Source organism: Notolepis coatsorum, assembly GCF_963971535.1.
Source record: "Notolepis coatsorum genome assembly, chromosome: 7".
Classification (NCBI taxonomy): Eukaryota; Metazoa; Chordata; class Actinopteri; order Aulopiformes; family Paralepididae; genus Notolepis; species Notolepis coatsorum.
In genome coordinates, this window is record NC_140171.1 from 78,551,137 (window position 1) to 78,571,525 (window position 20,389).

Here is a 20,389-nt window from a genome sequence, read left to right on the forward strand (position 1 = left end):
ACAATGTACTTACATTCTTTACGGCCGATACAAATCGTTTGGTGTGATGAATTTATACAACCTCTTCTGCTTTTAACTGTGAATGAACACAAAACTCCCACAGTACCTCGTGGGCTTTAGGCGGATGACGGCATGATTCCATCGTCCCAAAATAGACTTGGAACTGGTTCTTCATCCCATGTATTCACTATTGACAGGTACGCCTGATTGATTGGGGTGATTTTGTATTAAGATACAGCCTACAGTACAACTGGCCCTGGATCAGCCCCTAGCCGCCACCATGTACTGTGTACTGTGCACTGTATATTCTGGTGGTTTTGTCTCACGCCGGCCTTATAGTAGGGGCCACATCAGGCTGCCTGCCGGCTCTTTATCGAGCCCTGCTGGTCTGGGATCAGAGCTGAGCTGTGGTCTGCAACTGGAGAGGAAAGCTAAAGCTATTTAAAGCTGGCTGGTCTAGGATGGACCGTAGCTGCGGCAGCGGGCAGGCTGGGTGTCCGCAGGCCAGGCTGCTGTGGCTCCCACATGACACGCTAGTCTCCACACTGCAGTCTTTGAAGAGCCTGAACTATTCACCCCTGTTTGAGCAGGTCGGAGAGAGAGCAGCAGAAGAGAGAGAGTGCCAGAGAGAGGAGGGGGGAGGGTTGAGAGAGGGAGAGAGAGAGAGAGAGAGAGAGAGATAGAGAACAAGAACAACAGTGAGAGAGAGAGAGCAGGAGGTGGTAGAGAAGTAGAGAGGTTGTCATTTAGGCTACAGCCTGTCTGTCCTCATCCATCTATCTATCCCTCTTCTTCTCATCCTCTCTCTCCATTTATTTATTTATTCCCCCCTATTTTATTTCCACTCTGTCGAGGCATCAAAGCAGGCCATGATAAGGTGGCTTTGCCATTCATGTGTTGAATCAGTAATGCTGCACGGCTGTTTCTTTCCAGTTGAAGTACAGCTAACCATAGTCCCCATGCCTACAGTACCTGCTGTAAAAACACACATACACACACACATAGATATACAACCAACCAGTCAGCCAGCCAGCCAGCTAGCCAGCCTGTTGTGTCCCGTCTAATTCAAGCAGACACCCAAGGTCAAAGTTGAACAAGGAAAACAGAGCAGCCCACAAACCCGAGTCACTTCCACTCTGTCTCAAAAGATGAAGAGTGCTTTGTCAGATGGATCAAGGTATGTATATAGTATGTCAGCAGTGGTCTTTGTGCTTACAGTACATGTCTCATAAGGCTGGGGACATATGGAAGAAAGCCCCCCCCCCTTTTTTTGTTGCCCTCCAATATTTCCAGTAGCGTTTTGTGATTAATTTGATTTAATACGTGCTTGTTATCTTTAATGCAACATAACTGTCTACCACACAGTATCATGATTGAACCACAATATGATCCCACTGAAGGACAATAATCCACAATATTAAATTATTTCTCAGCCCTAGTGCTTCACACACATGAGTTATGTATTTTATTTTTGAATATTTTTCATCGCATTGCTTCTTTATAGTAGTTTGCAGTTTTTTATAAACAGTTAAACAGAGAGACAGGTAAGATTGAGTGAAAGAGGAATTAGCATGTGGGTTATGGGCCGGTATCGAACGCACAACATCACAAGTATGACATACGCCCTACTTAACCCTTCGTGTCACCACCACAACCCTCACAGAGGGCTAATGTTCTTTATTCATGAAATCTCCTAAATCAACTGTCAATAGTGTCATTATCTGATTATCATACTCAATACTCCATAATAAACAACTATTTCCGAATAGTTCCAAGCTTCAATTGCTGCCATAGTGATCGTCGTCAAAATTACTATTTGAATGCTTCAAATAATAATTCAACATCCATTCAGAGAATCAATTTTACTCAAGACAACAATATCATAGAAACATCTCAGAAAACCTGTCTCCCCCCACAGCCCACGCTCACTCACCTCACTGACACTTTAGTGAGAAGAACAGGCTTCCATCATTCAAGGATGATGACGCTTTGAAGACCAAACACCGGGTAACCGGGACAGCAGTACAAGGGACATTTGTAGCCAAGCAGAGGGGAGAAGGGCATTGTTCCTGAAGCAGGTCACAGGCTTCAGGCTGCTGGAGCTGTGAAGGCCATGTGTTTTAGTGGCACATGAGACGTTATGCAGATTTAAAAAACCCTACTACACATGTACCACCGTTTAAAACAATGATACTGAATGAAGTAAATCCCACTGTGATTTCTGAGGCTAAATAAGGATAAAAGGTGCTTTTATTTTTATTTTCATTTTGCCGTGCCACCACTGTATGATTTTTAGGGATCAACGGCAACGTTATACCCTCGTTTTATTTCAATGGCTGTGTTTTTAACGGCAACAAAGCCATGCTATTTATTGGGAGAGGTTAACAGACGCGCCATTACTCAGGGTACACACACACACACACACACACACACACACACACACACACACACACACACACACACACACACACACTCCCCCAGACCGGATTCTGTTGGCTAATGGCAGCTGGTGCATCAGAGGGGATCACACACACACACACACACACACACACACACACACACACACACACACACACACACACACACACACACACACACACACACACACACACACACACACACACACACACACACACACACACACACACACACAGAGGCTGGATTCAGGCACACTGAGGGCTGCTTTTTATGGCTTCAGAACATAAGGTCGTGACCCCAACCGAAAAGCCCTGGCTGTTTTTGGGTGTGGGGGTTTTGGTAGAGGGGTGGGTGGATGGGTTGGGTTTCACTATCGTGGCAGGTAGGCCATCCGATGATGCTCCGTGGTGATGCTTTCAACGCCACGTAAATGTGTTTATCTGTGGTATGTTTGCATGTTTTCATTATTATCTGTGTGTGTATGTGACCGTGTGATCCCTCTTATTGCTCTTTGTGACGTAGGCACAGATGATCCCAGATCTGTGGGATAAAGTGTGTACAGTATTACACAGTGTGTGTGTGTGTGTGTGTTTTGTGTCCGACCCAGCAGTTCACCCAGCCCCTGATGATAGGGGCTGTGAACCCGTGCCGGGAGCGCCGTCAGACTGCGTGTCCCCTGGTTGACCCCGGCCTCGTGGCGCCCCCCCCCCCCCCCCCCCCCGCCCCTTCTCTCCTCCAGCCCTCTGCCCCTCCACTCCATCCTTCCATCCCGCCCTCCCCTTTCCCTCCTCCTCCTCCCCATGCTGCCTCTGCCCAACTCTGGGCACCTGATTAAGGGATTAGTGGGCCGATGGTTGCCGGTGTCCCCAGCATGCTGGCTGCTGCCACTGCCCTCCAGACACCTGGGACCGGGGGAAGAGCGAGAGGCATACGCATCCCCCATACTCAGCAGCACTGTATACAGTTCACACATTCATGCTCATAAGCCTCTTCCACACGTGCAGAGTCTGTACATGTTGATTCAGTTCACACTCATAAGCCTCATCCATGCACGCACAGTGTGTACACGTTGACTCACTTTGCACATTCACACTCAACAGCAAACACACACACACACATGCACTCGTGCCTGGCGTTCACACACACACCATGCATGCAGATCGGGTTCAAGCATCGGTGACTCACTCTACCGCCGGTCCAGTGGGGAGGGGTTGTGGGGGGGTGGCAGGGTCAATGCAGGGTCAGTGCCTTGTATCACTCCTCCCTCCCTTTCTCTCCTAAACTCAAGCCCCCCCCCCCAAACTGTGTTTCCTGTTCTCTCAGCCCAATTCATATATCCTGCAACTGCCCCTGAGTGTGCCGTGTCGGCAATGCTGTACCCCCCCCCCCCCCCCCACACACACACACATACACATACACACACACATAGCTTTGCACTCTTTCTCTTCCTCTTCATCGCAATGTTGAGTCTGCACAGAGCTCCCGACCATCGCCGCTCTCAAGATCCATTACATCCTTAAATCCAGATGCTGTCTCCCGCCAACCTATTTTTAGCGTGCTCCCATTTGCCTAACCTTTTCGCCTCATCTGATAAGTGGTGCATGAGCGAAAGGCTGCTTCGCCCATTCAGGAATCCCCCCTGTCCTATTCCCCTGTTCCCCCTCTCTCTCTCTCTTCCTATCCTAGAAAAGCGGCTCCCTAAATGAACAGCAACTCTGTTATGAACGTTTCAACGCGCCTCCTTTACCCTAAAGACGCCTGCAGGTCTGGAATGAGTCCCCTGGCTGCTTGCTTCATATTTAATATGAGTTGGCGTTAGCATCACTTCCCTCCAGCGTGGTTCAGTGAACCTGATCACATGCTACTACTGCTGCTGTTGTTGTACTGTAGATCTCCCAGAGTGCCTCTGTGTGACCTGACGGTAACCTTCTGCCCTTCTAATCACCCGGGCTGCAGCCTAGCCCCGGCTCAGCGCAGCTTTGCAGATGGGAATCCCCGTGTATTGACTGTTATTATCATTTGGATTTAACCTTATTTTTGCTTTTAATCTGACCCGTATAGTATATCTGACAATGCTTTCAGATGGGAGGGCAGTGGGAGATTGGAATGGATTGGATTGGAAGAAGAATTGATGGGAGGGACAGGGCAATATATTTAAATGATTGTTTATTGTCTATCAGTGGGATTATATCTGGTTCTTTCTTATATCGTGATATATACTTTTATTGTCTAAATTAAATACGAAAAATCTGATATTAAAGGTAGAATCTCTAATGCCATCAAACAGCGACCTCTAGGCAAAAGAGCCCTGCTTGGTATTGCACTTTGTTTAAATTTTTTGTTTTGGTCTGATGTGTGGGTTGGAGTTTAGTAACTTATTATGCTGTGAATTTCTCCAAACCTCTCTTGGCAATCCACATGTCAGACCAAAACAAAATACATAAACCGTGTGCATTACCAGGCAGGGCTCTTTTGCATTACAGCATAACATTTACTACCTTTAACACTTTCCGTGCCAGCCGTGCCAGTCCTAGATACCCCGTTGAGTGCCAACACTCTATTCAATGACAGAGCGCTCACATTTGTGAACGCATAAACTATATCTTAAATTATGGCTATGTGTCTAATACGACCGTCGCTTATCAATGACTTGTTTGCAGTCAACATTGTCAAAACGGATTGTTTTGTAATCGGTTCATTTCCGTTTGATACCATTTTGAAAAACGCTCGTTTTTTGAAACGTTCAGAAAAAAAAAATATTCTGCAGGAATCGCGCTTTACTGTAATACACAAAACACGTTGTCATTTTTCTGCCTATTTATGAATAGTTTTCAAATAAACGCTAGATTATCGATAGTATATGTGTACTTATGCACGCTATAGAAGCGGGCTGAAAAATCCATTATCTTATTTCCTGATCAGCACACGCACACTCACAGCCACACACACACATATGGGACACGTTGATATATAGGTGAAAACAGCTCTGATTATCCCAAGACTGGTAAAATAGATTCCTTACCTCAATTCCTGATCGCCATTCCAAATATCGATTGCGTTTATTGATCCAACGCTGGGTGGTCGAAAGACATATTCCACGTTGTTCTGATGGTGGGCGATGACTGCAATAGGCTCGGATTACATGCCTGACAAGTAAAATGTGGAATCCGGGCTCTTTTTTCCCCATCCATTTCATTCAGTCCAATCCAATGGGGTGCAATACCATCCGGAGAGACGATAGGGGGCGGTATTTTCCCTGTTCGAGCTCAGACAAATCCCCACTGGTAACGTGTGCCTAGATTGATGAAAAATTTATGGAAATCGATAATAAAAAAAATAACGATTAAAAGCGAGATTTCTCGTCGGTTGGCACTCAACGGTTGGCATGAACTAACGAGAATTCTCGTTGCTGGCACTCAAAGTGTTCCCCCCATATACACAAACAGATATCATTGTATATATTGATATTGACAAAAGATTCTTCTGACAACAGTGATATGTCTTTGTCCACATTGCCCAGCCCTTGGAATGTAAATACAAGGTCCGTCTTCTGTACATCAGAATCATTCCTGTGACTGGAAATACTCTGAACATACACAGTAAATTTCGCAGAGTAAATTTTACTCAAACTGAGTACATTTTACTCAAACAGTTTGAGTAAAATTTACTCTGCGAAATTTACTGTGTAGGCTAGTTGTTTTCATTTAGCCATCCAGCCATTCAGCAGATGTTTTAAAGGGGACATGCATTGCTATTCCTTTCACTATTTGGGCAACTTTACACAATTCCTGTGAGTCTATGGAACACATCTGTAAAGTTTTTTATTTTTTTTTAATTCATTGTTTTCTATTTCAGAGAGAGATAGAAAGATTGAGGGGGATACTAATTAATTTCGCCGCGGGGGGGGGGGGGGGGGGGGGCATAACCCCACGGGACAATGCATTGGTAACTTGTTTCAAATTACAATATATACCCCTGTGAATGTGATTGCATGGATCGGAATATGGGCGTGCGCATGGGAGCATGCGCAAAGATATTTTGACAGTGATATGCGAGTGCTCCCGACTGCAGGGGAGAAGAACCATCCATCTCTCTCTCTCTCTCTCTCTCTCTCTCTCTCTCTCTCTCTCTCTCTCTCTCTCTCTCTCTCTCTCTCTCCTCTCTATCTCTCTCGCTCGTTCTCTGCTGTCTGTCGGCACCCTCTGTTTGAGGAAGTAATTCCATGTCGCTCTGTTATTGAGCGAATTGTTGATTGTGGGCAGTGACTACAACCAGAGCCTTATTCACGTCAGCAAAACTGTCAAATCAGAACGGCTTAGTTGAGTGAGGGAAGATCTCGTGAACTCGAGACTAGACTGATGAGTCAAAATGATAATTAGAGACACAGACCACATTGATATAATCCCCCATTGCTAGGAAACAATGCTAAACACTGGAAAATGCCATTTATAAGACACAGGACCTTTAAGTAGAAACAATGTACTAGACACAGTTAGAGCTGTTTTATACTCGACCTCGGAGTGCTCAAAAGAACTGTGTGTGGTGCTTTGAATAAACTAATTAACCTGTTATTTGTACAAAATAGGTACCCCTGACTAGCATTTGAATAAAAGACATCATCAAGTGGACCAAAATGATTTTCTTTTGCTCCGTAGAGCCTTGTCTGTCTTAATCATTTGGGAATGGAGGTCCCAGCCGGAGGCTGAAATGTTCATAATCATTGAAATAACTGCTCTATGATATGAACACAATCCACACATTCCAAAGAGGATATTCAAAAGTGAACATTCAGTTTAATACGCAAATAACAAAATATTTTAATTGCACAAAGTAACTGGGAAAATCTAATAGTAAGTACAATAGCACATTTCACAGTATAACAAATGTTATTGCGATATAACTTTTGTGTTGTTGTTGTTTATTCGTGATCGTTTAGTCGAGCCTGAGTGTGCTTTGATGTAGACATACAGAACAATGCTCACAGGACATCTTCCCTCCTACATGTTCAACAGACTTTCCCAACCCCTTAAAGCAGGGGTGGGCAATTATTTTCCCCAGGGGGCCAAATGAGCAACTGAAAATATTTTGGAGGGCCGGGCCAAAATTCCGAACTCAATTATGCATAATATACATTTTATTTCTATATAAAAAGCAGTAAATGGCATTGTTTTGACCGCTGGTAAGAGTGTATGTTATTATTTGGCCATTTAAAGGTGAGGTTAGCTTTCAAAAATATAATTTATTCAAATAGAATTTCCAAAATGATAAACAAAATGTGAAACATTTAACTCATTTTCAGTCACATTAATAACAAAGGGCATTTTGAGTTTCATATACTATTGAAACAAGGATCTTCTTAGCTTTCTAAAGACATCACATCATCTCTGTAGCCAAAATAAACAAGACATGTCACTGAACTGTGTAACTGTGTAAAGAAAAGTGTCCCAGTTTTGTACATGCCTATATTAAACATTTAATGTTTTCAGAACTGTGCAAAAAAAATGTGTCCCATTTCACTTGTTATATTTCCACATTTTAGTGTTCTTCAGTTATTTTTTTTTCATTCAGTGTGCGAAATCCAGTCTTTTTTTTTTAGCTTTAACAAGTCCATCAAAGTCAGGTTGAATGTCTGAGGTGGAGATGCGAAGCACAGCTGACAGATGTTCATCAGTGAGAGAGGATCTGTACCTGGATTTGGTAAACTTCATGACTGAGAATGTCTGTTCACATATGTATGTGGATCCAAAGAGAACCAACATCTTCTGAGCATGTCTCCTCATGTTTGGAAAGTTCTCCTCCTTGAGAGCAGAGTAGAACTCTAGCAGTGATGCTGACTTAAAGTACTCTTTCAGTAGTGAATCAGACTGCAGGTCAATGAGTTCAAGCTGAACATCAGTGGGTGCACTATCAACACTGCAGGTAAAGGGAGAGGAAACAAGCTGCATTTCATCCTCAACCTTTTTGAAATCTTGAAAACGCCTTGATCGCCGGTGATCAGCTGATGGTTTGACTTCTTTCAGGGTTTTCATGTGTTCGAGATTGTTGCTGCCTAGTTGCCTTGAAATTAATTGCAAATAAAAAAAATTTAATCTACCTACCTCAGTTGTGAAAAAATAACCACACTTTCGCCAGTTTTCGGCTTGCCATTGCCCCGACTGCTTTGTTGTTGAATCAAGTCAAATCCTAGGTAAGCGTATATTGTGCGTGTGAACGTTGACATGAAAAAGAAAAAATGTAAAAAATAAAATAAATATAAAATAATTTTTTTTTCTTTTTCTAATTATCATGTAATCTTTTGTGGGCCGGTCAGAATCCGTACAATGCCCAGGTCTGCCTTAAAGGAACACACCAACATTATGGGAAATACACTTACCTTCTTCTCCAGAGTCCGAGAAGAAGATGGATACAGAAAGCAGAAAGCGACCTGGCCGCACGCTTAGCCTAGCTTAGCACACATGGAAGTGGATATGAACCACTAACCTAAAACCACGGGAGAGGTGTCTTTGGCCAACAGCTAGGCCAGTGGTCCATATCCGCTTCCACTCATTTGTGTTATTTAATAAAATTAGATCCCTCGTCGTTAATATCATGTGATGTGAATATGACGTCAATTTGCGATTTTAATGTATGTTCTGACCCACATGTAAAGCTTAAAATCTCATTTGACCTGACGCCCGCCACTCACCGTCCAATCCCCTCCCTCCTCCACAGAGAACAGTAAAGAACAGCACCAGTACCAGAAGGTGACGGTGAAGGCGGAGCCTATGGAGGTGGACCCCCTCCCCACGGGGCTAGCCCGGCCCCCCCCTCACCTGCTGGCCTTCAGCACTTTAGGGACGAGTGAGAAGAGCGAGCCGAGGTCCAGCCTCCCAGAGACTCTGGCTCGCCCCCAGAAAGACCTCTTCTCCCAGAAAGACCTCTTCTCCCAGAAAGACCTCTTCTCCCAGAAAGACCTCTTCTCCCAGGACATATCGGTCAAAATGGCCTCCGAGCTTCTCTTCAAGCTGTCAGGTACGCTCCCCCTAGAATACAAATACACCACGATACCACACACAATATAAAATATACAGTATACCACAATGGTAGGTACACAATGTTCTCTGGATGACAATGGTTACACACACACACACACACACACACACACACACACACACACACACACACACACACACACACACACACACACACACACACACACACACACACACACACACACACACACACACACACACACACACACACACACACACACACTAGCTTAGTCCCTCCCCTCTTCTCCCCATGGCACCTGGGTGTCAACCTTGGGCTTGTGATACTGGGCTATAAAACCTACATGTTACCATGAGTCCTCTGGTGGCTGTGTGGTAAAGGGGAGGATATACGACATGTAATGTGGGCTATAGTTTTTTTCTTTTCTTTTTTTCCCAGCTTTTTCCCCCGGTTGGCCGTGAAAGTGACATTGAGGCAACCGACAGCTGTTTGTATTGCTTGATGATGACAGAGGTTTGAAGTGGACCCATTGTCCCCTAGAGAAAAGCTGTGTGTGTGTGGTTGGGGGAGGGGTTAGGAGACCTAGGCAGCGCCCTCAGCTCTACCCATAGCCTTTCATTGCTTCACTTAAACACTATACAAAAGCTAGCACCTTTTGAAATCCCTTTCTCTGTCTCTCTCTCTGTCTCTCACTCTGCCTCTCTCTATCTCTCTGTCTCCGTCTCTCTCTTTGTCTCTGTCTCTCTCTCTGTCTCTGTTTCTCTCTCTCATACACATATTCACACACTGTCAATGTCTTGCTCTCCCCACACAGCCTCTTTCTCATGCACGTACACACACATACTTACCTTTACACACTCTCACAAGGCCCCACAGGGAGCGCTGTCTGCACAAATGTCCCCCCCTCCTCCTCCTTCTCTCTCATTCTCTCTCTCTCCTTCCCTTGACTCGTTTTCAGACATGCCGGCTCAAGCACACTTGGCTGCACCCGCTCTCCCCCCCCCCCCTCCTCCCTCCCTTTACATTTCTCCCGTGCGGCATCTCCATGGCAACATGGAAAGAGACCTCTGTCCTTGGCGAGCGGTGTGACGGAGTGGGGTGTTAGGGGAGGAGGAGGAGGAGAGGTGGGGTGGGTGAGCAGAGGGCAAGGAGGGCAGAGAGGGCAGCAGGGGTACAGAGCATGCCCGACACGTGTGTGTGGGGGGGCATGGCTAGGTCTTTACATAGGGACAACGGTCGTCGTACACTGGTTTCTTAGTGTTTTCACTGTGAGGAACACAGAGCACGGAGAGGGCTGCTGTCACACAATGAGCAATCAATATGAATTACCCACAGCAGCAAGGCCTCCGAGACGAACATCAGTAACCAAGGTCGCTTCCAGCACTGAGACGGTTGCAGCTTTGAAAATTCACTTCAATACACCGCCTTGAATATTCACACACTGTCAATGTCTCCCCACACAGCCTCTTTCTCATTCACGTACACAACACACACATATACCACCATGTTCTGCATCACAGAGTCCTGACCGACGTCTTCTGAAACATCTGGAACAGTGACACCATCCTTGAAGACTAGGGTTGGGAATCGTTTGTTCTTTTTGATCCCGGTGCCAAAATCAATACTTCAAATGATGCCAGTTCCTAAACATTTCCAATTATTTTTTATTATATAACATTTTCTCAACACAAATCTACCAACATTCACCTTAAAATATGCTTCTTTATATTGCAAACACTATCTTGAGTTTCCAGAGGTTCAAACTCCTTCCCTCTACATAGTGCACCTTTAAATTTGAATTGCGTAGGTACACACTTAAGCCGCACTCGCGCTCTGTTCCTTTTGTCCTGCCTCTGAAAGCCCACACCAGACTACTTACAGTATGTACAGTCTATTTACTTGTCTAGTTATTGTACTTTAGCCCAGGGGTCCTCAGCAAAATGCAAAATCCCTTCAGGAAGGGAAGATGGAAACAGATCTTTGCACTGCAAAACATCTTAGAGCAGTGCTTAGAAAGTAACACACCTCTCTACATAAACCTTGTAGACTAGACTTCAAGAAGGCCTTTGACAGTGTTCATTGAAACCCTTCTCTGGAAGATGCTGCACTCTTATGGAATTCCACCAAAGATCATCAAAATCATAAAACACAGGTGAAAAGATGCGACAGCTGCCTCCTCGTGTACCGGAGGGGACACGTGGCAAGGCTTGGTCCTCACTGCAGCCGACCAGTGGGAGGCATAGTCTAGCAACGTTCGAGACAGGTGAGGGGAGAATTGAAGGGAGAATTGGCGAGGTCGAAATTGGGATGGGAGAAAAATTTAAAAATAACGAGAAAAAGTGGATAAAAAAAAAGATGGACATCGCCTGGCAAAAGAAAACCTGGGAGGCCCAGAACCACCTGGCGCAGAGCTGTGAGAGAGGAGCTGGACAAGATGAACCTGTCATGGGAAGAGAGAGGTGCAACATGTTGCCAAGGACACAATGCAATGGAGAGATCTCATTGCAGCCTTATGTCCCTTATGTCCCTTTAGGGGACAAAGAGGAGTACGTTTGTAAGTACAGCCACGCTGAACATCAGTAACCAAGGTCGCTTCCAGCACTGAGACGGTTGCAGCTTTGAAAATTCACTTCAATATGTCTCCTTGAGACTCCATATATTCACACACACGCATACACAACCACGTTCTCAGGTGCTTTTGTCTGTGGGATTTCAGTATCTTGCTGTGTGTGTGTGTGTGTGTGTGTGTGTGTGTGTGTGTGTGTGTGTGTGTGTGTGTGTGTGTGTGTGTGTGTGTGTGTGTGTGTGTGTGTGTGTGTGTGTGTGTGTGTGTGTGTGTGTGTGTGTGTGTGTGTGTGTGTGTGTGTGTGTGTGTGTGTGTGTGTGTGTGTGTGTGTGTGTGTGTGTGTGTGTGTGTGTGTGTGTCGCGTGCGTGCGTGTGTGTGTATGTGTGGCATTGTTTGAGTTAAGCCTGTTTCAATTGACCCGACAGTCTGGAACCCTTGGAAGTCCTCAGAGATTCAGCTAGTAATCATCACCACCGCCACTTTACAGCTGTATATATGATCACACATGACCACATTCTCAAGTACTTGGTATACTACGCTGACAGCCCAATGTTGAAATTCCAGTTGTAGCACAAGTTGAGCTAAGTCTGCTCAGTGGGGGACTCTTTATGATATATCTTGAGATTCAGCTGTTCTATAAGATCCCATAGCGAGCCTTTACCACTACAAACTAATGCCATTTGCCACCACCACACATTATGATCACAATCTCATCCACTTTGTATAATTTTGTTTACAGTTGAATATTGCGATTCCACCGATGGTATATGTAGAGTAAGTTAAGTTAAGCCTGTTCTATTGACCTGTCGGCGTGGTACTTTATATTTTAAGATTCAACTGTTATCTCATAGCCAGTAAGCAGACCTTACAGCCAATTTATTTACTTAATCCATCGCTTGAGGTGTTTTTATTTTTTATTTTCTTTGGTATCTTGAGTGTCAGTTTTTTTTTTCTTCTCACTGAATTAGTTAAATCTTGTAAAACAATTAGCATATCCCAGGCTAAAATATTTACAGGCTAAAGTCTTGTCCACAGGTATTTTTGAAAAGTTCGCTTTTTCTATGCGTTCTGGCCTTTTCGCCCCCCACACGAAAACTGCGTTCTCTGTGGCTGAAAACTGACCTTTTTAAAAACACCTTCCAGGGTGGAGATTTTAAATGAAGAATATTTTCTTTTTATATATATAAGTAATTTGCTTGAAAAGATTTAGGTCATGCCATCAGGTAAGGGTGGGAATCACCAGAGGCCTCACGATACGATACTATCACGATACTTGAGTCACGATACGATAGTATTGCGATACTAAATATATTGTGATATGCTGAGTATTGCGATATTAATATTGCGATTTATTACATTTTTTCAACTGCAAACTTTTTTTTATGAATAATTAAATATCGATACTTGGCGTCCCTGTATCGATACAGTATCGCCACGCAAAGTATCGCGATACTACTACGTATCGATTTTTTCCCCGACCCCTACCATCAGGTAATTTGATGTCAGCGTTTTTGCGCTGTGTGAATGGCGAGATTTTCTAAAACACTGTTGGCATTGACGTGTTTTTTTGAGGAAGAACCCGTTTTCAAGAATACCTGTGTTCATGTGGACAAGGTGTAAGCATCTTTAGTCAAGGGCAGCCCAAGTTCAGCCAGTTACCAAACAGAATGTATGACTGTATATTGCCACACATGGCTATTAACAACTTATTTCTAACGATTTGTCTTTCTATTTTGCAGAAAAAGTCAGCAAAGCCAGCGACCACAAAGACGGTAACATGGTGGGAATTAACAGGTGAGAGTGTAATATGTAAGAAAACAGTGATCAGACATATATATTACGGTAAATATGTGAAAACGTTGATTACCGGTATACATATTTCCCGGGAAATCTGTAGATTCACCAACTCCACGTTGAATGTGTATATTAACTGGTTAATGTGCATATTCCCTGACCAGACGGGAAACATGGGTGGAAAGTCCACATTTCCTGGGGGGGGGGGGGGGGGGGGGGTAGAAAACACTCACTGAGGCCGACCCCGCATCATGGTGTTGGTTTGCACATGAATCAGACCAGGATATCAGCCACAAAGCCTTTGCTATCATAGAGCCTTATTAATATATTTTTGTCCTTGTGGAATTACATTTTATTCTTTAGAATCAAAGGCGTAATTATGAGGCACGCATTATGAGCATAATATAAATGATAGCTGCCTTGCCTTATAAGCATTCCCTCTTCCAAAAAATGGTACTCAGCTTATTGAATAAGCATTTGAAGTTGTGTAAAAAATTTAATTTCTTTTTTTAAAGTGCAGTAATTTCTCATTGATCTGTCTGGTGTGATGCCTTTGACGCTCTCCCCAATGGGCTTTCAAGCACATTCTCTGTGAATGTGCAGGCATGAGTAAATCTCTTTTTTTTTTTCTTTTTTTTTATATAAAATAGCCGTTGTTCCTCTTTAAAGGATTCCTGCAAATAAGGGGGGGGGGGTCCAACTGCCAGGCACCAAGGTACCGCTGCAGCTGGACCGGAGGGGGAGAGAGGCAGGGAACCAGGCGGAAGGTGACTCTTCCCTGGCCAGGAGAGGAGGAATGGAGAGGGGCCAATTCGTGCATGAAGCGGACACAAGGGATCAGGCAAGGGGGAGAATCTGGAGCAGGGAGGGAAAGGTGCTGGGGGCTAGGTGAGAGGAGACTCTGCCCGGGCCAAAGGGAGAGGGCTTCTTCTGGCAGAGGAAGCTTAGGGAGCTGACACTTCAAGACCAAAATAAAATATGTCTGGTCTAATTAACAATGCAAATTAATAGGATATGCAATTTGACCAATATGGGTATGCTATAGGTTCCATATGGCATCATAGCAGACAGAGTCATGCATTTATACCTATCGTATTCAGTTTGACACTGACAGATCTGTATGTATCCAGACACGATGGTGTCTGCATATTGTGGATTCACCCCAACCGCCACCGCCGTTTCCGCTTCCACAGATCCTATGGATGAAATATTTTTACGGTGCACATTCATGACCCCTAGAGGAAGCACCCCATTGATGTTGGTGACCCTATGAACTTTTCTCTAGCACCACCATCGGGCCAAACATTGCATTTTCCAATGAATGTATCTTGAATAGTTTTAGTTCAAATTGTTTCAAATTTGCGGTGCACATTCATGACCGCTTAGAGGAAGGACCCTGTTGATTTTGGTGACTTTTCCTCTAGCACCACCTTCAGGTCAAATCTCATCCGTTAGTCATAAAATCATGAAACTGATATAGAGAAATGTGTCTATCATGGACAATACATTTGCCTTAAGGACCTGTGAAGTATGCCATTTTCTGGCATATTCTGCCATTTTACATTATTTTTTCCCCTACTCCCCCTTTTTCCAGCCTGTTCACCTGATTCTCACCAAACTTTCTGTGTGGAGTCTTGGGGACTTACATTTTTAGCAAGGCGACTTGTGAAGTTCTGAGTCATCTGGCCTCATGGTGGTGCTATTATCATGAAAATAAAAACAATAACGACTCCTCCACAGCTCTGATTAGGGGCTTGGTCAAAAGGTGGATTGAGAATTTGGGCCGTTTGAGGATATACTTGCTGTTGGCCACTGACAGCAAATGTCTAGCTAGACCATTACTTTTAGGATAATGCCAGTGTAATTTGTTTTCTATTATTATTATTATTATTATTATTATTATTATTATTATTATTATTATTATTATTATTATTATTATTATTATTATTATTATTATTATTATTATTATTATTATTACCACCAACATAGCCTATGAAATGACCAAAACCTACAATGCATTTCTCCTGCTAATGAGTATCTTACCATCTTGTCAACACCAGATATAGCTCATATCCACAAGTCATAAAACTCCCACAAGTCACAGCCGTTGTCAGCAATCCTTTCTTGCCATGCCATGCATTGTAATTTGTACATGCTCAGGGGCTAATACATACTGTTTACTACTGTACATTGATAAATTGATGGCGCATATTGCCTTTTGAAGTACATTTTGTAATAACTGCAATACCGCAGTTTTTCATGGTACTACATTATAGTAAAGCATAAAGCTGGAAATATGTGTTTGTGAGCTGTATTTTATGATTTTAACGTACAGTATGGCATCCTGGTTGAGAGATCCTAAGGTAGTAGAGTAGGAAAAGTATTGAGAGTAGAAGAAATGTTCATCGCATCACTATGACTCTAGATGGAACATACTTGTTATGAGGAGAAATGCATTGTATGTTTTGGTCTTTTCGTAGACAAAAAGGAAATTATTACTACATTGAATCAGGCTTACAATTAACAAGTTCCTGTGTTGCTATTATGGCTTTGTAACACCAGTTTATTGGCTTGCAGGCAAATCTTTCCAAAATCAAGAACCAGTGATGCATTTTCAGTTCACCTAATATCAATATTGTTTTTATTTATTTATTTATTATTATTTACATTCAACTGGTAGTTTGGTATTCAAATTCATATATGATATAATATTGAAATGAATTATGTCACTGTTTAGTCCATAAAATGAACTGCTTGAATTGACTACTGTGTGTGTGTGTGTGTGTGTGTGTGTGTGTGCGTGTGTGTGTGCCTGTGCCTGTGCGTGTGTGTGTGTGTCTGTGTTTGTGTGTGTGCGTGTGTGTGTGTGTTTTGCAGTCCGTTCCTGGACGAGCGCTTCAGACAATCACCCTTCAGCTCGCGCTCAAAGAGCTCTTCCCCCGCAGAGGCCAGCTCCTCTGCCAGGGTGGCCTTCCATGGTAACACACACACACACACACACACACACACACACACACACACACACACACACACACACACACACACACACACATTCACATTCACATTCACATACATACACACACAGTTACACACACACAAAGGCATCTTAATATCACTAATAACTGAATGCAGGCATAGAAAGTAGCGATGCATAATATATTGCCATCAATACAGTTTAACACACACACACAGATTTCAAACAGAGTAACATAAACCTCATCAATCATTTCTTTAATGACTGAGTGCAGGCTAAAACGTAGTTATGCAAAACAGAGAGAAGCCATACAGTAATTATTATCTTTGCTTGTGCTTTCTACCATTGTACTCATAGGTTAGAAACATTGTCAAAAAAATTCACATTGATGTTATTGAATCAGAAGTGGCCACAACAGAGTATTTTATTTATTTATTTACTTGTGGGTGTGTGGATGTCAGAAATCCATATTTCTGCAACAGGAGGGTATCTTCAAAGAAGGTTATGTCCGTCTTATTTAGACTTGGGCTCTGACTTACGAGAGTTGACCACGGAGAGGAGTCCGTTTATCACACAGATAGACACAGACCAGACTCCCACCTACTCTGCATGCACAGAGACCGTCCAGACAGCCATGCGTGTAGACAGACAGACACAGACCAGACTCCCACCTACTCCGCATGCAGAGAGACCTTAGGGCCTCTGTAGACCGGAGCAGCTATTCAAGATCATAACATCCAGACAGCCATGCATGTAGACAGATCCCTCTGCATCTATACAGCCACAAGGACACATCACAGTCGACCACTTCCCTGAACCTCCAGACCCACCAGGCCTCCCACACTTCTGCTCCCACATCTCCCCACCCACCAGGCCTCAACGTCAGCCTCCCCGCACCGATACGACCCCTCTCTCTCTCTATCTCTCTCCACCCCCGCACACACATCTCCCTGGCCCGAAGGCCCCCCTGCCCCCGGGGCCACCCCCCTCTCCTCTCCCCTGGCCCTAGCATCCACGGCCTCCTGCCTGCTCCTCTTGGCAGGGAGAGGTCCAGAGGTTAATTAGCCTGTGCCAGCCTTGTCCGTCCCTCTGCCAGTTAATGAAAATCTGATTGGCTTCTGGGAGTCAGGGGTGTCCTGCAAGTTAATTTGCCCAGCCCACCTCCCCCATTTCCCCCAGTGTGGCTGGAGCTGCAGAGCCAGGACCCTTTTGGCTCACTTTATAGTAGTCTGCTTGTGCTGCCTGCATCTTGCTTCATCTCTCCCTTCTTCATATCTGCCATATATTACTTGATATAGTTTATTTTTCTTCTCCATTATGTCTCTCTCTCTCTCTCTCTCTCTCTCTCCCCCCTCGCTCTTTCATACCCCCATCTCACTCACACAGAGACAGACACACACACACACACACACACACACACACACACACACACACACACACACACACACACACACACACACACACACACACACACACACATGCCATCTCAGTCTAGCCTTCTAGTTCAGTGGTTTTGAATCTAGTGTTGCTCGAAGCATCCGATCTAGCACCAACACACTGCTGTTTGTAGACATCAGCTCTGTGTGTGCTAAGTGGGATGAGGCTATTGGGCAGCACTGTGTGTGTGTGTGTGTGTGTGTGTGTGTGTGTGTGTGTGTGTGTGTGTGTGTGTGTGTGTGTGTGTGTGTGTGTGTGTGTGTGTGTGTGTGTGTGTGTGTGTGTGTGTGTGTGTGTGTGTGTGTGTGTGTGTGTGTGTGTGTGTGTGTGTGTGTGTGTGTGTGTGTGTGTGTGTGTGTGTGTGTGTGTGTGTGTGTGTGTGTGTGTGTGTCACTGTCTGAGGCATTTGCTTCAAACGGAAAGCATTTACAAACAGCACTCCTGTTGTTTTCACAGTTTTTTTTAGAGAGAAAGCTATCAGCTCTGTGTGTGCAGAAGGATAAAGTACAAGTTCTGATCAAACCCGGTCGGGGAGGCTCTGCTATTGACATATTAACAAGCTGTCAACAGTGACAAGAAGAAAGAGGAGAGTTGAATAGCATGAGAGGGGCTGTTGGGCTGTGTGTGTGTGTGTGTGTGTGTGTGTGTGTGTGTGTGTGTGTGTGTGTGTGTGTGTGTGTGTGTGTGTGTGTGTGTGTGTGTGTGTGTGTGTGTGTGTGTGTGTGTGTGTGTGTGTGTGTGTGTGTGTGTGTGTGTGTGTGTGTGTGTGTGTGTGTGTGTGTGTGTGTGTGTGTGTGTGTGTGTGTGTGTGTGTGTGTGTGTGTGTGTGTGTGTGTGTGTGTGTGTGTGTCACTGTTGGAGGCAGTGGTGGGAAAAGTACAGTTCCTTTACCGTTTTAATCCACTGTTACACTAAGTGTGGAGTAGGTCTGGTAATGCATAGTCCGTTATTGATTATTTGGTTGAAAATATGCCTACTGATTAAAGCTGCTAACAATAATTATCCTCTGAGGTAATTTTTTTTTTAAATTGTCACGGATCCTATCGACAGCCAATAGTTGCCTACAATAGTCTAATCGCTCTATGATCATAGTTAATTAAATCTCATCAGACATATCTGCCAAAACGTAAAGGTCCAACCATTAAAAATATGAATCCCTGACCATAAGTAAATCGGCTATAATGTATCCTAGCTTTCAGATGTGAAGCAGCTCTATGACGGTAATGTCACTAAGTAACTCACATCTGTAACAGCTGCTCACTAACGTGAATGTCTGTTGCTGAGTGATGAAGTGATTGGGCCGCAGGATCAGGTGACTGACCAACGACATCACTGGTAAACAGAAGTGGAATTTGACACAATGTCGAACATCGACCACATGGTCCAACATGTACTGGGTTTTGACTTAGTCTCGTTTGGAGAGGGCTACAGTACACACTTCAAATCTGCATTATTCAAAGAAGGAAAAAACCATACCAAATAGTATAGATACAATATTATATTTGTAAAATAAACAAATAAATAAACGAAAAAATACTCACGGCCCGCTGGGGACCCCTAGGTTGAGAACCACTGTTGCAACAATATTTGCAGCTGTGCAAAGCTTCAGTCAAACAGCTGTGAAAAGCTTCAGTCAAACAGCTGAGCAAAGCTTCAGTCAAACAGCTGTGCAAAGCTTCTGTCAAACAGTTGAGCAAAGCTTCTGTCAAACAGCTGAGCAAAGCTTCGGTCAAACAGCTGAGCAAAGCTTCGGTCAAACAGCTGAGCAAAGCTTCTGTCAAACAGCTGAGCAAAGCTTCTGTCAAACAGCTGAGCAAAGCTTCTGTCAAACAGCTGAGCAAAGCTTCTGTCAAACAGCTGAGCAAAGCTTCGGTCAAACAGCTGAACAAAGCTTCGGTCAAACAGCTGTGCAAAGCTTCTGTCAAACAGCTGAGCAAAGCTTCGGTCAAACAGCTGTGCAAAGCTTCGGTCAAACAGCTGAGCAAAGCTTCGGTCAAACAGCTGAGCAAAGCTTCAGTCAAACAGCTGAGCAAAGCTTCTGTCAAACAGCTGAGCAAAGCTTCGGTCAGCACGGATTAGCGTGACAGCTGGCCTGTGATAGAAATCAAGCACACCCCATCTCCTGCACGCAGCAATAAAAATGTCTTGACTTTTCAAGCAAACGCACAGAGCATTATCTGCACCTGCATCGTGTTTTTATTTTTATATA

General features: G+C 44.1%; 1 protein-coding gene across 1 annotated transcript in view; it reads left to right on the plus strand.

Moving 5' to 3' along the window:
- The window catches only part of znf827 (zinc finger protein 827), a 309,120-nt gene that overhangs the window by 224,309 nt on the left and 64,422 nt on the right, over window positions 1-20,389 (plus strand). The window contains 3 exon segments of the mRNA XM_084319389.1: window positions 9,130-9,429; window positions 13,715-13,769; window positions 16,647-16,747. Coding sequence (XP_084175515.1) covers window positions 9,130-9,429; window positions 13,715-13,769; window positions 16,647-16,747 — 456 coding nt within the window.